We start from the raw sequence: 22942 nt of genomic DNA, 5'->3' as shown, positions 1-22942 counted from the left end.
AGATAAAAATTTTACTCTGTGTTGTCACAAGAGTAAAGTGCATATACCTATACCCCAATATCCCGAGATCTTTAAACGATTGCTGACAGGGGAGAGTGAGTTCAGTAAGAATCTCATGGAAAATATTCGTAGTATTAACAGCTCATTTGCTTTCGCCTCCATGGGTGCCAATATATCCCCTCCACCTGGACATGGCCCTTACTGTTTCCGTATACATGGACAAATATATCATCGTACTGGAACTCTACATCCCAGTGATGATCAAGTTCCAGCTTATGCCCAACTGTATATTTTGGATACCGCTACCGCGAATGAACAACGTTTAAACTGTGAACAAAATCAAAAATGTCATCCCACTTTGATGAGTATAATTGCTCTTCAGTTAGACAATGTGAATCCCTTTGTTGCTGCCTACAAAATGTTACGAGATGTGGAACATGAAGAACATCTTAAAGATGAAGCTAATGGCACTCTCATGCCAAATATCATCATGGCCCTTAAACAAGATCGGAATCAAGACCCTCGCCGATATAATAATCCAACTGTCAATGAAGTTGCTGTCTTATTTGAAAATGACAATGGAGAGCCACCATTTAATCGTGATATTTTAATACATTTACAACCGGACCCCAAAAATCCTTTGGCGCCAAGAACACAACAGGTCAGCATTCTACACAGTAATTTAGATGCTTTACTCTATCCTTTATTTTTCCCTTACGGAGACCAGGGCTGGCATGATGGCCTCAAGCAACAAGGGCAAGTCCACGCAGAGTTACACAACTGTAATATTACTGCTATGTGCTGTCTGTCCGTAATCAGTTTAATCCACTCCTGAATGGTGGCAAACTCACTCAGCAGTACTTAGTGGATGCTTATGTGAAAATCGAGGCAAATCGCCTAAATTATATCCGTCAACACCAAAAGGATTTGAAAGTAGAGGATTATTGTGTACTCCAGGAACATCTCCAGAAAAAATCCATTGAGAAGGGCATCCCCATTGGAAAAACGGTCATTTTACCATCTTCGTTTGAAGGCAGTCCCAGGAATATGCAGCAGCGGTACCAGGATGCCATGGCTATTGTGACTAAATATGGTCGTCCTGATCTATTCATCACCATGACCTGTAATCCGAAATGGAATGAGATTACTGAGAATTTGGAACCTTGGCAGCGTGTGGAACATAGACCTGATTTGGTGGCACGTGTTTTCAAAATAAAACTGGAAGCACTCTTAAAAGACATTAACAATGGATTATTTGGGAAAGTTTGCGCTATGGTTCATGTAATTGAATTTCAAAAACGTGGCCTTCCACACGCTCACATTTTGATTATTCTGGACAGCAACTCCAAATTAAGGACTGAGGAGGACATAGACAATACAGTGTGGGCTGAAATTCCCAATCCTACCCACTACCCTCAGCTCCATAAAATTGTTCTCCAACATATGATTCATGGTCCGTGTGGAGAACACAACCCAAATTCTCCCTGTATGGATCTGGGGAAGTGTACAAAAGGTTTCCCTAAAGATTTGCAACCAAGAACCATCATAGCTAAGGACGCCTATCCTACTTACCGCAGACACTTTGGCCCATCTTTTCAACACCATTCTAACATGATTGATAATTCGTGGGTGGTTCCATATAATCCGTTCCTGCTATTAAAATACAAGTGCCATATAAATGTCGAAGTTTGTGGTTCCATTCAGGCTGTGAAATATTTATTTAAATACGTCTACAAAGGACATGATAAAGCCAATCTTGAAATCTGCCAGACTAACATCCAACATGATGAAACACACCAATTCATGGATTCAAGATATGTCAGTGCACCAGAGGCAGCTTGGCGAATATTCTCATATCCAATGCATAAACAATCTCATAGCATCATTCGCCTTGCTGTACATCTACCGCATTCTCAGCCACTCTATTTTCATGAGGATGACTCTATTGGAAACATCAAACAAAAGCTCCATCAAAATTCTACACTTATGGCCTACTTCAAGCTTAATCAGAACGACCATCATGCTCATATTTATTTATACCGTGAAATTCCCGAAAACTATGTTTGGAAAGAAGGTTCTTGGGAAGTTAGAAAGCGAGCAGGTGGTTCTGTGATTGGACGAATGTATACTGTCAGTGTGAAAGACCAAGAACGCTACTATTTAAGATTGTTATTGTTACATGTCAAAGGTGCAACCAGTTTTGACAGCATAAAAACTGTACACGGAGTCACACATGAAACCTTCAAAGATGCGGCATTAGCTCTTGGCTTACTATTTGATGATAGTCTGTGGAGAAATACATTACTTGATGCCAGTATTCTCAACATGCCAGCAGAGCTACGTGACATGTTTGCCTACATTTGTATTTTTGGTCCTCCAGCTAAACCTCGGGACTTATGGGATGAATTTAAGGAACACTTTGTAGAAGACTACTGCCATGCATACCACTCCGACACTCTGGAGTGTGGCAATTGTGAAGGCTATGCTATGACAGATGTCCAACATGTTCTTAAAGCTCATGGCAAAACTTATATTAATTTTAATTTGCCACGTCCAGTCAAGAAACAACACCTCCTCCCACAGTATGATAAAGATTATGAGTTATCAGCAGCTGCTGAAATGAAAGCTACTCTAAATGAGGACCAACTTTTTGCTTTTGATGCTATCACTCAAGCTTTAGAAGACACTAATTCTACAGCAAAGTGTTTTTTCCTTGATGGTCCTGGTGGCAGCGGAAAAACGTACCTATATCATCTACTCCTACATCAGCTAAGAGGACAAGGAGACATTGTGTCACCTGCTGCCACTACTGGAATTGCCACCAACTTGCTACAAGGTGGACGAACCATTCATTCTCTTTATGGGATTCCAATTCCTGTGAATGAAACATCTGTTTCCAGGATTAAGAATGATACCGATGCAGCAAAAGATTTGCACAGCACTAAACTTTTTATTATTGATGAGTGCACAATGCTATCCAAATATGCATTGCATGTCATTGATAGAGTATTACGTGATGTCATGACAACAAATGTAGCTCACAAAGAAAAAACACCGTTTGGAGGTAAAGTGATTGTTTTTGGAGGCAACTTTAGACAATGTCTTCCTGTCATCCCTCATGTGACAAGAACTGATGTTGTAGAGAGCTGTATAAAATATTCACAACACTGGCAACATTTTACTCGCCTGCCACTTATTAACAACATGCGCTCCATTGATCCTCACTACAGCAGTTGGTTGCTTCAACTGGGAAATGGTGAACTATCTAATGAACATAACCTTGGAGATGATGTAATTGAAATTCCTCCAGACATGGTATGTACTGGCTCTTTAATAATTGAAATTTTTGGAGATAATCTTTGTATTGATGTGAATGACACCGAAAGTATAAATACAGCTGCATCTCATGCAATTTTATGTCCAAAAAATGAGGACGTTGAGAAAGTCAATTCCCAAGTCATGGATTTATTGATAGGTGACTATACTGAATATATCAGTGATGATTCCATCGATCCTGATGAAGCTGATGACCTCGATCAATACCCACTTGAGTTTTTGAATTCACTAACACCAACTGGTATGCCTTCACATCGGCTGAAACTTAAAATTGGCACCATTGTCATGTTATTACGTAATGTGAACACGAACAAAGGTCTCTGCAATGGTACGTGGCTCATTGTCACTGCCTTACATGCCAATATCATACTGGCTAAAGTAATTAGTGGGTCAGCAGCAGGAAATGTGGTATTCATTCCACGAATTGATTTGTGTCCATCAGAGACTGGATTACCTTTTAAATTAAGACGGAGACAATTTCCCATCAAGCCCGCATTTGCAATGACCATAAATAAATCTCAAGGCCAGACCCTCCATCGAGTTGGCATTTATCTACCAGAACCTGCTTTTGCCCATGGTCAATTGTATGTTGCTTTTTCCAGGGTGAAGCAATGTTGCAATGTGAGGGTTAAAGTGGTTAATACACCACTTCAAGGACAATTATTGGCTGATAGTACTAAAGTCTTCACACGTAATATTGTGTACAAAAATATTTTAGTTTAAACTTAATTTTCTTTTTTTTCATTATTCAGTTTTTCTAATAACATAGACAGCAATAGGCAAATTCTATGTGTAGAGATAAGGAAAAAAAAAAAAAAAAAAATTAGTGTAGCCATAGACATATAGATTTTAAGTACTTATGTAGGAAATACGTATATAACATACGTACTCATTAGCATATAGGGTTAATAACTCTTTCATATCTACATAAATTTAGAAATATGATATATCAATACATATATTTATAGGTAAGTAGAACACACATTAAGTACAAGATGTAAGATGTGTATCATTCAAATGCCTGTATTTGGTGATAGGAACCTGTATTTGAAGCTCCAGCAGTATAGCTGCTGAGAGATTTCATTTTGTTTTTAAAAAGGGTGAGGTTTTTGTGAACAGGTAAGAGACGGGTGGGATGGCTGTTCACACACATCTCTATCTTCAGGTGTGTTCTGTACATAGAAATAGATATATAGATAGGTACATTTTTAGATAGATAGGGAAAGAATAGAGATTTTGCTTTCACATCAACATTTTTCTGCTATTTGGAGAATTTATGGTGGAAAAAAGGCTATTTCTGCACTTCCTGCCTAAGGGCTGACCCACGCCACTCTTGCTGTAAGTTGCATGCAATGTATACGGAATTTGTACTTCACTTGCGGCAGGTGCGGCACATGTGGTTTCTGCTGTTTTCGCCACAAAATCTCCACTTACCAGTGTTTTTGTTGTGGCTGCATTTAATGCAATTGCCGAAGCCGCGTTTGCTGCATTTACTGCAAGTTAACTCCAAGCTTCATCTACATTGCATGGCACTTGCTGAAAGTGTGTTGTAGGTCAGTTCTTTGGTGCCAAGTGTGGAAGTTGTATTGTTTTTAACATTACTTCTGCAAATATCAGAAACATGCAGATGTGAAAGAGGTCTGAGTATTAAGAAATAGGAATCAGTTAGTTAGGACCCATCAGTTCAAAGGCTACCGTGATGTGGTTGATGGGCATGCTTATATTAGCCCATCGGTGTACTATGAACGTTGATTTCTTAAATTTTACACTTCTGTAAAAATAAACACAAAAAATTTGGGTACACAAAAAGGCTTTTATTTCTGTTGTACCTATTAGAATTATTTAAAATGAAGGCTTAGCTAAGCCCAAGAGATGATTAAAAACGTTTCATACCAACCCATCAGATGTAAAATTACTGTGAAAATACCTGATGGGCACACAAGTATGCGCCAGTATGGGTACTAAGTGCCTTTCCACATAATAATGAAATATTTTAAAATGTCATAGAACATACCAATATACATAGTTATTGATACATATTATTTATTATTTACATTATTGTTCTTAAGCAAAGAACCGTTGTTGTGGCATTTGCCACAACACGCAAAGTTGTCGTCTGATGTCTTTCATCCCTCCCCTCATAAGCATGTTCATGGATCCTGTGTAACTGTACCTTAAATAACAAGAATTGTCAAGAGCTGGTGAGTGCAGCCATTTTTTGTTCTTTCTTACTATTATTTATTAATTGTATTATTCTTACATTTGAATAAATAAAGTATATATGGATTCTAGACTCCCGATTCTTTAGAATCGGGCTGCCATCTAGTAGATATATATATATATATATATATAATGTAATATATAAAACCTGCTGGCGGATTCCCTTTAACTTTGACTGAGGCTGATCTTTAGGCAGAAGGTATTAATTGGGTTTTCCCATAAATGTTAAACAGGCTAAATTAATCCAAGATTTGCATCATATTTCAGTTTTTGCTACTGTTGTGTTTCAAAGTTATATTCTTTCAGGTCCTCCATGTGTTTTGTTTGTCTATTTGGTTGTGTGTATAATGTACACCTATGGCAATATTTTTGGAGGTTACACATGTACAGTTCTCTTTCTTAGCTCCTCTATGCATGAGTATAGTGTATGTCATTGCATCTACTATACGATTGCAAAACTGAGCAGGGGAACTGTGGGTGGGTGACATTACAATGCTGTGACATTTGGTTGACTGCGCACAGTTTGGGAGAGCAGCAAAAAGAAAATTACAATGGGGAAGTCAGGACAACACAAGGAAGAGAAATGCAAAAATGTAAGTTTACTGCGTAAAAATGTCATCCATTTTCGATAGCTTCAGGGACACCTTATTGAAAATGGCAAAACCCTTATTGGGGAAAAAAATATGTAGCAAAATGACTTCCCGAGGAATGTAATGAAATACACATGGTATGTGGGAAAACATTACAATAAATATGAACAACTGCAGAAAAACAATAGTGGCTCTGCACCACTTGAAAATTGGACACATTTGCTTACTTTATTCATCTCACTGTTCCCATGAGCATTTGGTTTTGTTTATTTTTTTTAAAACCGGTCATATGGTTCCAGAGATATGAGCTTTTGAATGTAACACTCATTTCTGGAGGCGTTGCTCATAGGGTAATAATGCAGAGCAACCTAAACACACGCCCCAGAGAATCCTACCAGCCATACCCATTGGTAAAGACCTTAAAAAAAAAGGCCCATATCTCTAGAACAATAGATTTTAAAAACATGTATCAACAAAAAAAAGAAAACCAGAATACTCAGAGCAGTGGAAGGAATAAAATAAGGGCAAAAAGGAGGCACTTTGACCTGGTGACAGGTCCCCTAAAATCCATTCTTAATTAAAATGATGCATGCTTCAGAGATAAAACATGTGATATCGATGGTGTGTGTGACATAATTCAAACTTATCTAAAATTATCATAAATTATCTAAAAACTGTCAACAAGAGCTGTCGTTCTAAGTGCACATACCCCTCTCAGCCAAGAAGGAGCGCTGACATGAGGCGGATTCACTTTTCACTCGCTGAGCACAAGGGGGAGGGTATCTCCAACTTTTGTGCTCAGCAAAAGGGGTATACGGTCTCAGTTATTGAACAGATTTATTACATCTCTGCATCTCAGCTGTCAAAGGAGCTGCTGTCATAAGCCCACATACATTTCTCAACGGAGGCTCAGAACTGACAGGAGACGGAATAAATCACTGACTAAGCACATACAGCCCTTGTGCTGAGCAGAGAAACTAGTCAGTGAAAGTATTTAATCCATCTCACTTCAGCACTGCTCCACGGCTGAGAGGGTATGTATGTGTGTTTATGACTTTTGATCGGCGAGCATTAAAATGTTCGGGTGCTTGTTACTCAAACTGAGCAAATAGTAATGCTCGAGTGCTTGTTTCGAGTAGTCAGACCCTACCAGGACGTCTGGAGAGTGGGGGGGGGCTGGAAAAAAATCGTGGAAATGGATGTAAACACCACTGAAATGGAATGGGAACAGCATGGGGAAGAAATCTCTGCCTACAATGTTATCAGAGTATTACGCCACTTTTACGGACAATAAAACCGAAGATAAAATGGATTTCATATGAAAAAATGTTAGGAAACATTCTTTTCTGTAATTACTTGTAAGGCAAAATAAAAAAAGAAGACAAAAATCCATCTCACTGTATTTCCCTGCCATTTCATAAATAATTTTAAAAAAATGACGTGTGATTCCCCCCTATTTTTATAACCAGTTAAGGCAGACAGCCGTGGACCGATATTATAAGGCTGGTAAGGTCCATGGTTATTGGCCCCTTCCCAGCCTAAAAATAACATCCACAGCCGCCCCAGAACTGGTACATGACATTAGATGCGCCAATTCTGGCACCCTTGTCTCAGCTCTTCCCGATTGCCCTGGTGCGGTGGCAATCAAGGTAATGGGATTTGATCTTGAAGGCAGCTGTAATTTGTCTTGTCAAAACTCACAGCTGGCATCAACCCCTGGGGTTTGAATTGGAGTGGTGTCTGTCAGACACCCCCATTACTAACCCGGTAAGATAAAGAGAAAAAAAAAAAAAACACAAAAATTATTTATTTACAAAAACAATCCTCAACAAATGTCCTCGTTCTTCCATTTAAATAATAATAATAATAATCCTATGCAGTTCTGAACTAGTCCAATGATCCCACAATGTCCCATGTAGTCTAAAGTGTATGAAGCGCCTTAACAACGCAAGTCGGCTCTCAGAGGATGCAACCTCAGTGACGTCCGTGAGGTTACATCAGTTCACAACCGCCTGGGTCTCACAGAGTCTCGTGACAGGCAGTCTGGCAATTCGTGCGACCTGGCAGAATCGCTGTAGTACCTCGTACTGCACTGTCGACGCGTCACGCAAAGCACAGTCCGACGTAGCACAGCGATTCCACCGGGTCACACGAACTGCGCTCTACGTGACCCTGTAAACTTACAGGAACCTAAGGGAGAATTTAAGGTTACTGGAGTTCCCAGCTGCTAGGACATCTGGTGGCTGTGAACTAAGGTAACCTTATTTCACAGATTTCAGGTGTCCCAGCAGCTTGGGACTCCAATAATCTTAGAGTCTCCCGTAAGGTTTCCAAGCCTCATAGCGGACGACAGACACAGTGGTTGTGAACTCCAGTAACCTTAAGGTTTATTAAGTTTGCGGCTCAACGCAGTGTCAAAAACGCAGCGTCCAGATGTTACAGCATAGTGGAGGGGATTTAATGAAATCCTGTCTCCACTATGCATTAAAAGACGCATGCGGCAGACCCACGAAAACGCAAATGTCCTTACATTGCAGAAAAAACGCAAGGACAACGCAGGGGTGACCTGCCAGTGACCTCAAGTGCAGATTTGGTCAGGATTTTACCTGCATAAAATCCTGACCAAATCCTGATGCAATCCTGAACGTGGACACATACCCTTATGGTTCTTGTGTAATCAGTGTTAGAAGTTTTCAGTTAATGAGATTCTCGTGCTCTGTGGCGGAATTGTAAGCAGAGTCTTATCTTGGAGCTATAGGCCAAAGAAACCAAGAAGATACCTGCCCACAGGCTGCCCCAATGCCATAACATTGTTATTTTTCCGTCAATATAGTCATTTGAGGGCTTGTTTTTTGCGGGACAAGTTGTAATTTTGAATGGCACGATTGATTTTACTACATCGTGGAAAATGGGAAAAAAAATTCAAAGTGCAGTGAAATTGCAAACAAAGTGCAATTTCAGATTTTTTTTTTCACCAAATGCTAAAAATAACCTGCCATTATGATTCTCCAGGTCATTACGAGTTCATAGATACCAAACATGTATAGGTTCTTTTTTATTTAAGTCGTGGGAAAAAAATCCAAAAGTCGCCATTATCCGAGACCTGGGGCTGGGTTAGGGCTTATTTATTGCGCGCTGACCTGATGTTTTATTGATACAATTTTGGTGTAGATATGATCTTTGATCGCCTGTTATTGCATTTTATTTATTATTATTGTTTTATTTTGAATGGGGCGATTTGAACTTTTTTTTATATTTTTTTAAATCTTTTTTTTTACTTTTCATTTGCTTCAACAGTCTCCATGAGAGATTAGAAGCTGTGATCATCTGATCAGGCTGTAGCCCTGCTGTGTGTAGCAGGAATGCTCACTTGCTATAGGCGCCGACCGCTGGGTGGTGCTCATAGCAATCTGGCAATGACAAGCACAGGGGTCTCATGCAGACCATGGGTTGTCATGCCAACCCATCGGCGAAGCGTGGTCACGTGACACAGGCGCTAATGGGCGTGATCAGTGAAGTGCTTCCTGCGCGTCCATGTTAAATGCCACTGTCAGAGATTGACAGCGGCATTTAAACATGTTAACAGCCGCAGGTGGATCGCGATTCCACCTGCGGCTGTTAGGGGCACATGACAGATGATCAGATCAGCTGTCATGTTCCGGAAAAGGGGGAGGCATCCAATTAGTACATTTATACAACTTGTTCCTTTAGTGATCCTAAAAAATGCTCTACATATTTTCCAGCTAAATGTATTTGGTTTTGATTTCACACTAGATGCAGTATTGTACTAGCCTAAAAATCCTATACACAAAGACATTTTACAAGCAAAGTGTTCCTAATGCAAACCTATCAGCTAATTCATGCTGCCCAAACCTTGGTTCCTGCATTATAAGCATTTAGGTTTTACTCTAAAAGCAGTGATCTTTCATAGAAAAACATAGTTGAAAGAGCAGTCATGGTCATGGTAAGGTGACTAGTGATGAGCGAATATACTCGTTGCTCGGGTTTTGCCGAGCAACCTCGGGTGACCTCCGAGTGTTTGTTAGTGTTCGTAGATTAAGTTTTCATCGCCTCAGCTGCATGATTTACAGCTACTAGCCAGGCTAAGTACATGTGGGGGTTGCCTGGTTGCTAGGGAATCCACACATGTAATCAAGCTGGTTAATAGCTGTAAATCATTCAGCTGCTGTGATGAAAACTTAATCTCCGAACACTAACAAATACTCTGAGGTCACCCGAGCGTGTTCGGGAAAACCCAAGCATGAGCATATTCGCTCATCGCTAAAGGTGACTAATCCAAGATATATGACCCTACACTCTCCTCCCCACCTGCTCAACTAGGCTGCGTAGTGCTGCGGTATCCACACTGTGCAGTGATGAGGCAGTGACCCAGCAAAGTTCAAAGCAAAACATGTTTAATGTCCAAACTCACACAGTTCACAGCACGCTGACTGGTTGCCGTCGGCGACTGCACCGCCATGTACGCCGAGAGTGCCAGGTCTGTTGGCTCCGCTTGGCCCTGTGATGCCTTACAAAGGTTGAGCTCTGCAGAGCCTTCTGCTCTGCCTGCTTGCAAGATCAAAACTGACACATCCAACCCCCTGCTGCAAGGGTTTTTACAAAAGAACCTGTGGCCGCGGCCACAAGGAAAACCTGGGGAGGAAATGGACTGCCCCACTACCATCCTGTAGCCCGTTTCAAAAATAAAAGCTCAGAACAGGTTTTCTTAAATCTGCCTAGGACAAACAGCTATGCCTGTGACTGCAATACACTCCCACGGACTCAATATGCTTCTTTGCACATCCTGGGGGACACACAGCGACCCTCGCATATAACACCGGTCACTGCCTCACAGCTGACAGATGTCTCTGTGTGTGTCAAGTGCGAAAAAAAGCTATATACTACAAAAATAATGCATTATTATTCTACAAGGTGAACAATGGAAAAAAAAATACAAATGCCAGAATTGATTTTTTTACCTCATAACTCTCCCCTCATAAAGCCTCATCGCCAAAAACACTACCTAAGTTATGGGTCTCGGAACACAACGCAGGCAAAATAGTTTTTTTTAATTTCTCAAAAGTAGTAAAACATAATAAATATTATATAAAAGCGAAATCTCCATAATCATACAGAATGAAGGTAACATGACTTATTGTACAGTGTACATAAAAAAAAACGTAAGTAAGAATGTCAAAATGCAGAAAATGAAAAATTTTTGAGCCAGGAATGGGGTAAAGGGAACCTGTCACCATCAAAATGCAGTGCAATCTGCATGCATCATGTTATAGAGCAGGTGGAGCCGAGTAGATTGATATATATACGGCAGTTTTGTGAGAAAAGATTCAGTATAACCTGTGTTTTCATCATGTAAACCTCTGCTTTTTCTGGGATTTTCAGTCCAGTGGGCGGTCCTATCAGTGATTGACAGCTACCTCTGTGTGCACACTTACACAAAAGAAAGCTGTAATTCAATGAAAGGACCGCTCATCTGTTTTTTTTCCCACTTTGCAGGTGGAGTTTAGCAATTCCAGATGTTTTCGCCTGTTTCATCAGGTGCGCAAAATTAGGTACAACTCCACTCCTCGTATGATTTATTTTTGAGTACCCCAGTATCTTGGTGCCTTTTTGTGAAACGTCCAACTTTTCTTCCCAAATGGTTGCAAAAATAGTTGAAGACTGAATAAATAAGACCATTTTTTACTTTGTTCCAAATTTGTGAATTGGGAGCGCATTTTCAGAAGAATTTGGCACACGTAATTCATGAATTTGGTTACTTAAAAAAAACCATCAAATTATGAATGGAGGCTTATAGATCCTAATTTTGCAATAACAATTCCAAATACTCACTTTGTCCTTCTTGTGCACCATGCATCTTCCAATATAAAATACTGGACACCCATGTCAATTAGACGCTTTTTTACCTCTTTAGCTGGTTTACGACTGTACATTGAGTAAACCATTTTTGTCCGTGCTCTAAAAGAAAAAAGGGGCCCAAAGTAAGTGACACTGAGGTATACCATTTTTAATATACCAGAGCATTTCACATTTGTGAGCTGTAAATGGCTGATATTCAGAAGTGTATGCCTAACCATTCGTATCAGGTAGCGTTTCTTTGTTTTAGCTTTTACTGTGTGCAACAGAAGAACATCACACGACCTTGAACTTACTTAGATGGTAGGACACGCCAACCAGACATTGATCTACTATAAGTAGAAAAAACAAAAGCACACTTGCGTAACTAATAGCCTACAAGGACAAAAGACAATGAACTTCCTACACAGAAGACGGAAAAAGAAAAAGGGAATAATCCCGATGTTACAGAAAACAAAACTCTTCACACATAATGACTTTTAGCAATAGTACCGTGTGTCAATGCACAATCACAATAGATACGAAAATTTGTCCATGAGAAAACTAGATGCTGATGCCAGCGGCAAGGGCATCTGTCACCAAAATACTGTTTTTCTTTGACTCTGGAGCAATCACATGATAACTAGAATATGTACTATGTGGATGTGATTTTCTTCTATAGCATCTGTCTTAGGTTTTATCTCTCTAACTTCAACGGATAGTTCAAATCTTATAAAGTGAGGATACTAGGAAAGGCCATCACTAAAATGATTTTCATTAACTCGAGAGATTCAAAAACAGTATCTCACTGAGCTACATTGTTTCTGTAACACTCATTCACTGGTCGGCACATCCAGACAGATATTCCACACCCCAACCGCGAATGGATAAGAGGACTTCTTTATCTTATAGTATGACAGTACTTGTTGCCTATACTAATTAATTACCCTGATCTCAGAACCAGACTGAAAAAAATAAATGCTGAAATCTGATCAGTATTTTAAGGGACAAAACGCAATTTTAACTCAAACAGGTAAATCAGAGACTTTCAGAAATTGGTGTCAAGTACAGTATGATGACAGTGTTTAGAAGATAGTTTACTAAGAATCTAGGTTAAAAGGAACCTGTTATGTCCTTTGTAGCAAGTAAACTGTCCCCAGAGCGTTGCTAGTGATGCGATGTGCATCATCAACACTTTTTTTCATTTAAAAAGGACGGTCTAGGTCTAATCATGTGGAAAAAGCACTTTATATCGTACCTATTCATTTAGACATAGGAATGTCCCTCATTGAGTTCAGTCACGGTTATCGCCGCCCATGCAATTCGAATGATGCTCCTGGGGATTTGTCGATGTGACTCAAATCCGATATGAAAATCCTGTGCTTGAGCAGTGTATCATGGAGTCGCGCTAGTGCATTGTCGATCGAGGAGCCGCCCATGCGCCGTGACCAGCGGTACCCCGCATGTGCACACTGAAGCTGTTGGTAGTACCCAGCTTCACTGACTGTGTGGCCGGAGCCACTTGTCACGGTGCATGTGCGGGGAGCCGCTCATCACTGCGCCTGCTTGGCTCCCTGATAGACACTGCACAAGCGCTGCTCCATAATACACAGCGCAAGTGTGGACTTGTCAAACTGGATTTAAGTGACGTCGACACAACCCGGGGAACATCATACAAATTGTGTGGGCGGCGATAACCGTGACTGAACCCAATGAAGCACACCCCTATTACTAAATGAGCAGGTACGATATAACTATAGAAAGTGCTTTCTCAACATGATTAGACTGCCATTTTTAATGAAAAAAAATGTGTTAGCGATGCACATTGCATCACTAACAACGTACTGGGGACATTTTACATGCTACAAAGGGCATCGCAGGTTCACTTTAAATGTTAAAGGCAAAGACAGTGATATTGATATGGAAAGGATATTGGAAAACAGTGGTAGAATACAAAAAGGAAAGAGTCTCAGACTGACTAACATTCCAGGCAAACCACAGTTTGCTTTTATAGCTATGCATACTTAAAATGTAATATTTGTTCCAAATTAATATTTATTGGCCCCGTAAGGAAAATTCATTACCAACTGGAAAAAACAAAAATACAAATTAACAAATGTAATTTTAATCCACATACTATTCAACAATAAATCTCACCGTAAACCAGCATCTTCATAGTGAGGGTGGTTGACAACGGGGCGTCCTGTTGACAGTTTAACACTTGCCATTGTAGGCATTGCTCCAGCAAATACTGCGTCTGGGCAATAGTAAGTAAATCGTGCAAATAAATTATTCAGAATGTATTACATTTTTTAATTACTACGATTTCACATTAATAAAAATGAGCAATACTGTGTACATAAACTTAAGTCATTTTTATAAATTATTCATTAGTGCTAATCTTCTGGATTTGCATAGACTATATTAAACTTAAACAAAAAATATTCACCATTCAATTCTTTATTATTACCATCTGATAATGTACAACTGGTGCAGTGCATTTTTCGGTCATCATTTTAATGAACCAAGCAGTCTGCACCATGAATGTAGTGTGGCTATTGAAAGTGTAGTCACTTCATTGTGAAAGAGGTACTTCAAAATTGTAATAAAATGTTAATCATGTAGTCATAATTCAGGACGGGCTGCAGTCTGAAAAACCACAGCTCCTGAGTGAGACCAGTGTCTCAATGGCAGGAGGCAATAAGCACATATGGAGAAGCTGCTGGAGAAGGGCTGTGACAGCAGAAAAAATAAATCATCTCCTTGACTGACTAAGTACAAAGGATTTGTTTCTCCTGCCTAAGTCCTCTGTACTCAGTCAGCTAAGGAGCAGATTTATTTCTTCTCATTTCATAGCTTTTTTTCCAGCAGCTATAGCTCATAATATAGCTCCTTTGTCAGTTGAGACACAGGTCTAAGGAAGTGTTTTTCCTCAGACTGCAACCTGACACGTCACTAAGAAGGGCTGCCGATTGATTTACATGATGAAGACCATTTTATTACATTTCTGGAGAATATATATCTAAGAATGATTTTTCTTTGGTGCATAAAGGCGGGTGGGAGGGGGGAGATATTTCTCAGGATAGACATTGGTGACATATTGATATCATGTCATCAACTGACAACAAAACCATGATTTTTTCATAACCATCTTTTTCAGGTACAGAAAGGTGTTTTCTTAAGATAAACATAGACAACAATCATTGGTCAGCTAGTAAAGTGTATAACAGGATGAAGTGCCACAAAATGACACAAAAATGCTTCAGACAATTTATTATTAATCTCTAATGTGCAGTATTCACACTGCAGGAGAAGATGGCAACATTTCAGGTAGAACACCCACCATCAAGAGTATTGCAATGGCTCAGTGGACATGTGCGATAATGGTTCCTGGGTTTGGGGTGGGCTTTCCCAGGAGGGAAATTAGGAAACATTCAGGTGTATCTTACATGTGTGGCTGTGTCAACTGGTCCCTTGACAAGAAAAGTGTTATACTCGAAACGTTGCCATCTAACACATAACACAATGTGAACAATGGACATGAGAAATAAATTTTTCTTTTCAGTGCCATTTGTTGTGCAGTATCTCCCTTTATCTGCTGTATTCTGATGGGAACAAACTGCTTGGCTTTACAAGAACTATCACCCACCATAAGCTACATAATAATTAATGGCAGTGGTGGCGATCCTATGGCATGCGTGCCAGAGGGGGCACGTGCCCCATCTCCTCAGAGCTAACGCCAATATACTCTGCATGCATGCCCTCTCCTCAGCTCACACGCCATCCCCATCATCACTAGCGCTGCCGTCACTCTCCTCTGTAATCCCATCAGGCTGCTCACGTGTGGAGGGGTGGTGGCGCTAGTGCTGAGGTCATGGCACATGTGCAGAAGAGAGTGGCAGTGGTAGTGCTGAGGTGATTGCGCGCATGCCCACAGGTAGGGCTGTGATAAATGAAGAGTCCACAGAAGTGGGTGAACGGGCAGACGTGTGTAGTTATTTATTTTTTTTATGTTGTAGGGAGCAATATGTGGGCAAATTATCACTATGTGGACACATTATACTATATGGAGCACTATGTGGGGCCATTATACTGCATGGAGCATCATCTGGGACAATTATATTGTATGGAATATCATGTGGGGCTATTATAAAGTATGGCGCACTCTGTGGGGTCATTATACAGTATGGAGCACTATGTGAGGCAATGTTACAGTATGGAGGGCTGTGCAGGGCCATTATACAGAATGGAGCACTATGTGGGGCCATTATACAGTATGGAGCACTATGTGGGGCCATTATACAGTATGGAGCACTATGTGGGGCCATTATACTGTATGGAGCATCATATGGGACAATTAAACTGTATGAAAAATCATGTGGGGCTATTATAAAGTATGGAGCACTATGTAGGGCCATTATATAGTATGGAGCACTATGTGAGGCAATTGTACAGTATGTAGGGCTGTGTGGGGCCATTATACAGAATGGAGCACTATGTGGGGCCATTATACAGTATGGACCACTATGTGAGGCAATTATACTGTATGGAGCAACATGTGGGGTTATTATACTGTATGGAGCATCATGTGGGTCCATTATACTGTATGGAGCCATTATAAAGTATGGACCAATATGTGGGACATTATAAAGTATAGAGGGCTGTGTGGGGATTACAGTTGAAGAATCATACTGTGATGTCGTCACCGTTCTTTGTTGGGGGGATTGAGGGAGTGGGGGATACAGTATGGTTATCATACTGTATGTGTAGAGGAATTCACTGTGGGGGTATCATACTGTGTTTGGGGGCACTTTTGTTTGCATCATACTTTATTATCTGTTATATTCAAGCTTTTTTGTTATTACATGTTTAAATTATGCCATTGGGCCATATTCTTTTTACTTCTCTTACATAACATCTTATATTATTCCAAAGGTTTATTGTTTTATTTGATAAGGAAAGACTTCCACAATTGTAGACGTTTTTGTTTAACAAATATCAAGGTTGGCCCACATCTTTATCTAAGCTTTTAATTTTTGCCCTCTGTGTATTTGAATGTGACTTCCCTGACTTAAAGTATTATTCTCTTCATAAAGGGTTACAATTGCAATGAAGTTGTAAAACAAACAAATTTGCGATTTTACTTTTGATTAAAAATCCTCTCCATTCTAAAGAACAGACCTCCACTTTACTGCAATCAGTGGCTAGTATCCCAGGCTTGGTGTGCAGCGCTTACAAGTGCTTTGCTATTAACCCCTTAAGCCCCGAGGGTGGTTTGCATGTTAATGACCGGGCCAATTTTTACAATTCTGACCACTGTCCCTTTATGAGGTTATAACTCTGGAACGCTTCAACGGATCTTGGCGATTCTGACATTGTTTTCTCGTGACATATTGTACTTCATTTTAGTAGTAACATTTATTCGATATAACTTGCGTTTATTTGTGAAAAAAACGGGAATTTGGCGAAAATTTTGAAAATTTCGCAATTTTCCAACTTTAAATTTTTATGCCCTTAAATCACAGAGATATGTCACGCAAAATACTTAATAAGTAACATTTCCCACATGTCTCCTTTACATCAGCACAATTTTGGAACCAAAATTTTTTTTTGTTAGGGAGTTATAAGGGTTAAAAGTTGACCAGCAATTTCTCATTTTTACAACACCATTTTTTTTTAGGGACCACATCTCATTTGATGTCATTTTGAGGGGTCTATATGATAGAAAATACCCAAGTGTGACACCATTCTAAAAACTGCACCCCTCAAGGTGCTCAAAACCACATTCAAGAAGTTTATTAACCCTTCAGGGGTTTCACAGGAATTTTTGGAATGTTTAAATAAAAATGAATATTTAACTTTTTTTCACACAAAATTTATTTCAGCTCCAATTTCTTTTATTTTACCAAGGGTAACAGGATAAAATGGATGCCAAACATTGTTGTACAATCTGTACTGAGTACGCTGATACCCCATATGTGGGGGTAAACCACTGTTTGGGCGCATGGCAGAGATCGGAAGGGAAGGAGCGCCATTTGACTTTTAAATGCAAAATTGACAGGAATTGAGATGGGACACCATGTTGCGTTTGGAGAGCCACTGATGTGCCTAAACCTTGAAACCCCCCACAAGTGACACCATTTTGGAAAGTAGACACCCTAAGGAACTTATCTAGATGTGTGGTGACCACTTTGACCCACCAATTGCTTCACAGAAGTTTATAATGCAGAGCCGTAAAAATAAAAAATCATATTTTTTCACAAAAATGATCTTTTCGCCCCCAATTTTTTATTTTCCCAAGAGTAAGAGAAGAAATTGAACCTCAAAAATTGTTGGCCAATTTGTCCTGAGTACGCTGATACCCCGTATATGGGTGTAAACCATTGTTTGGGCGTATGGCAGAGCTCGGAAGGGAAGGAGCGCCATTTTACTTTTCAATGCAAAATTGACTGGAATTGAGATGGGATGCCATGTTGCGTTTGGAGAGCCCCTGATGTGCCTAAACATTGAAATCCCCACAAGTGACACCATTTTGGAAAGTAGACCCCTTAAGGAACTTATCTAGAGGTGTGGTGAGCACTTTGACCCAACAAGTGCTTCACAGAAGTTTATAACGCAGAGCCGTAAAAATAAAAAATCATATTTTTTCACAAAAATAATCTTTTCGCCACCAATTTTTTATTTTCCCAAGGGTAAGAGAAGAAATTAGACCACAAAAGTTGTTGTGCAATTTGTCCTGAGTGCGACGATACCCCATATGTGGGGGTAAACCACTGTTTGGGCGCATGGCAGAGCTCGGAAGGAAAGGAGCGCCATTTGACTTTTCAATGCAAAATTGACTGGAATTGAGATGGGACGCCATGTTGCGTTTGAAGAGCCCCTGATGTGCCTAAACATTGGAACCCCTCACAAGTGACACCATTTTGAAAAGTAGACCCCTTAAGGAACTTATCTAGATGTGTGGTGAGCACTTTGACCCAACAAGTGCTTCACAGAAGTTTATAATGCAGAGCCGTAAAAATAAAAAATCTTATTTTTTCACAAAAATGATCTTTTCGCCCCCAATTTTTTATTTTCCCAAGGGTAAGAGAAGAAATTAGACCACAAAAGTTGTTGTGCAATTTGTCCTGAGTGCGACGATACCCCATATGTGGGGGTAAACCACTTTTTGGGTGCATAGCAGAGCTCGGAAGGGAAGGAGCGCCATTTGACTTTTCAATGCAAAATTGACTGGAATTAAGATGGGACGCCATGTTGGTTTGGAGAGCCCCTGATGTGCCTAAACATTAAAAACCCCCACAAGTGACACCATTTTGGAAACTAGACCCTCTAAGGAACTTATCTAGATGTGTTTTGAGAGCTTTGAACCCCCAAGTGTTTCACTACAGTTTATAACGCAGAGCCGTTAAAATAAATTTTTTTTTTTTCGCAAAAATTTTTTAGCCCCCAGTTTTGTATTTTCACAAGGGTAACATAATAAATTGGACCCCAAAAGTTGTTGTCCAATTTGTCCTGAGTACGCTGATACCCCATATGTGGGGGGGAACCACTGTTTGGGCGCATGGCAGAGCTCGGAAGGGAAGGAGCGCCATTTGGAATGCAGACTTAGATGGATTGGTCTGCAGGAGTCACGTTGCATTTGCAGAGCCCCTGATGTACCCAAACAGTACAAACCCCCCACAAGTGACCCCATATTAGAAACTAGACCTCCCAAGGAACTTATCTAGATGTGTTGTGAGAACTTTGAACCCCTAAGTGTTTCACTACAGTTTATAACGCAGAGCCGTGAAAATAAAAATTCTTTTTTTTTTCACAAAAATGATTTTTTAGCCCCCAGCTTTGTATTTTTACAAGGGTAACAGAATAAATTGGACCCCAAAAGTTGTTGTTCAATTTGTCCTGAGTACGCTGATACCCCATATGTGGGGGGGAACCACTGTTTGGACTCATGGCAGAGCTCGGAAGGGAAGGAGCGCCATTTGGAATGCAGACTTAGATGGATTGGTCTGCAGGCGTCACGTTGCATTTGCAGAGCCCCTGATGTACCCAAACAGTAGAAACCACCCACAAGTGACCCCATATTGGAAACTAGACCTCCCATGGAACTTATCTAGATGTGTTGTGAAAACTTTGAACCCCCAAGTGTTTCACTACAGTTTACAACGCAGAGCCGTGAAAATAAAAATCCTTTTTTTTCCCACAAAAATGATTTTTAGCCCCCCAAATTTTTATTTTCCCAAGGATAACAAGAGAACTTGGACCCAAAAAGTTGTTGTCCAATTTGTCTCGAGTACGCTGATACCCCATATGTTGGGGTAAACCCCTGTTTGGGCGCACGGGAGAGCTCGGAAGTGAAGGAGCACTGTTTTACTTTTTCAATGCAGAATTGGCTGGAATTGAGATCGGACGCCATGTCGCGTTTGGAGAGCCCCTGATGTGTCTAAACAGTGGAAACCCCCCAATTATAAATGAAACCCTAATCCAAACGCACCACTAACCCTAATCCCAACTGTAACCCTAACCACACACCTAACCCAGACACACCCCTAATTCTAATCCCAACCCTAAATGTAATCCAAACCCTAACCCTAGCCCCAACCCTAGCCCTAACCCTAACCCTAATGGGAAAATGGAAATAAATACATTTTTTTTAATTTTATTATTTTTCCCTAAGGCTAGGTTCACATTGCGTTAGGGAAATCCGTTTAGCACTAGCGGATTGCGCTAACGCAATGTCTTTTTAGGTGTCGTGTTTAGTGGTCGCGTTAACGTCCACGCTCTGGAAGATCGGGGATCGGACCTCGGGCGCGCCGCGGACGCTGCAAGCAGCGTCTGAGGCGCGCCACAAAAGAATGGCACCTTGCTAGCGCGAGCCGAAAAAGGCACGCTCTAGCGATGCGCTACACCTGAAAATCACATTGCTGTCAATGGTTGTGCTAACGGACCCGTTGCACGGCGTTAATTGTGACATTTTCGCCGTGCAACGCTGTCCGTTAGCGTTAACCCATTAACGCAATGTGAACCTAGCCTAACTAAGGGGGTGATGAAGGGGGGTTTGATTTACTTTTATAGCGAGTTTTTTAGCGGATTTTTATGATTGGCAGCCGTCACACACTAAAAGACGCTTTTTATAGCAAAAAAGTTTTTGCGTCTCCACATTTTGAGACCTATAATTTTTCCATATTTTGGTCCACAGAGTCATGTGAGGTCTTGTTTTTTGCGGGACGAGTTGACGTTTTTATCGGTTACATTTTCGGACACGTGACCGTTTTTGATCGCTTTTTATTCCGATTTTTTGTGAGGCAGAATGACCAAAAACCAGCTATTCATGAATTTCTTTTGGGGGAGGCGTTTATACCGTTCCGCGTTTGGTAAAATTGATGAAGCAGTTTTATTCTTCGGGTCAGTACGATTACAGCGACACCTCATTTATATCATTTTTTTTATGTTTTGGCGCTTTTATACGATAAAAGCTATTTTATAGAAAAAATAATTATTTTGGCATCGCTTTATTCTGAGGACTATAACTTTTTTATTTTTTTGGTTATGATGCTATATGGCGGCTCGTTTTTTGCGGGACAAGATGACGTTTTCAGAGGTAACATGGTTATTTATATCCGTCTTTTTGATCGCGTGTTATTCCACTTTTTGTTCAGCGTTATGATAATAAAGCGTTGTTTTTTGGCTCGTTTTTTTTTTTTTTTTCTTACGGTGTTCACTGAAGGGGTTAACTAGTGGGCCAGTTTTATAGGTCGGGTCGTTACGGACGCGGCGATACTAAATATGTGTACTTTTATTGTTTTTTTGTTTTTTTTTTATGTAAAGAAATGTATTTATGGGAATAATATTTTTTTTTTTCTGCTTTATTTAGGAATTTTTTTTTTATTTTTTTTTTACAAGTGTGGAAATTTTTTTTTTTACTTTTTCACTTTGTCCCAGGGGGGACATCACAGATCACCGATCTGACAGTGTGCACAGCACTCTATCAGATCGGTGATCTGACATACAGCCGGGCAGGATTAGCCTGATCCTGACCCGGAAGTGCTCCCTGCAGGACCCGGATGCAGCCCGGCGGCCATTTTGGATCGGGGGACTGCAGGGAGAAGACGCTCGGTACACGGTGAGCACATCACCGTGTATCGATCGTCTCAGGGAAGCCCGCAGGGAGCCCCCTCCCTGCGCGATGCTTCCCTGCACCGCCGGCACACCGCGATCATCTTTGATCGCGGTGTGCCGGGGGTTAATGTGCCGGGAGCGGTCCGTGATCGCTCCTGGCACATAGTGCCGGATGTCAGCTGCGATAGGCAGCTGACACCCGGCCGCGCTCACGTACTATCCCGTCCATGGGAATTAAGTCCCAGGTCACCTGGACGGGATAGTACGTCATATGGGATTAAGGGGTTAAAGACTCTATAACGCTAATGAATGAGTTGTTTTTCTAAACTGAGGCTATGTGCACACGTCCTGAACAAAACTGGACATTTTCTGCAAGAAATCCGCATGCGTTTTTTTGTGTTAAATAGCGGGAAAAACACAAAAAAACAGCAAAATTAATGAACATGCTGCTTTTTTTTACCGCAATGCATTTTTTTCGTGGAAAAAAAACGCATCATGTGCACAAAAATTGCAGAATGCATTAAAAATGATGGGATGCTTATGTATGTGTTTTTTAAGTTTCTCTCGGAAAACGGCAGAAAAAACGCAAAACAAACCCCGAAAAATCCTGAACGTGTGCACATAGCCTTAAACCTCAGTATTCAAGTTAAATTGGCGTGTTGGCACTTCGAGATAAATAAGTGGGTTTTGGATTGCAGTTTGGACACTCGGTCTCTAGAAGGTTCGCCATCACTGATCTATGGCATTGTTGCTGATCAGCAGATGCAATGACTCTGGCTATTGCTACGACAAAATGACTGCAATAGTAGGAAACTTTCTTCTCCTCA

At 40.6% G+C, this 22942-nt stretch overlaps 1 protein-coding gene across 2 annotated transcripts in view; it reads right to left on the bottom strand.

Moving 5' to 3' along the window:
* DPY19L1 (dpy-19 like C-mannosyltransferase 1) overlaps positions 1–22942 on the bottom strand; it is a 259028-nt gene that overhangs the window by 25720 nt on the left and 210366 nt on the right. For both annotated transcript variants that reach the window (XR_011314012.1, XM_069730266.1), the window contains exons 20-21: positions 14157–14256; positions 11997–12122 (exon numbers count right to left, since the gene is read on the bottom strand). Coding sequence is in view for 1 of the 2 variants with exons in the window: in XM_069730266.1 (XP_069586367.1) it covers positions 11997–12122; positions 14157–14256 (226 nt within the window). In the remaining variant the exon portion in view is untranslated. The remainder of the gene's footprint in view (positions 1–11996; positions 12123–14156; positions 14257–22942) is intronic.

Source organism: Ranitomeya imitator, chromosome 6 (assembly GCF_032444005.1).
Source record: "Ranitomeya imitator isolate aRanImi1 chromosome 6, aRanImi1.pri, whole genome shotgun sequence".
In the NCBI taxonomy this organism is placed as follows: Eukaryota; Metazoa; Chordata; class Amphibia; order Anura; family Dendrobatidae; genus Ranitomeya; species Ranitomeya imitator.
The sequence above is the reverse complement of the archived record's forward strand: the minus strand, read 5'-3'. Positions and strand labels throughout refer to the sequence as shown.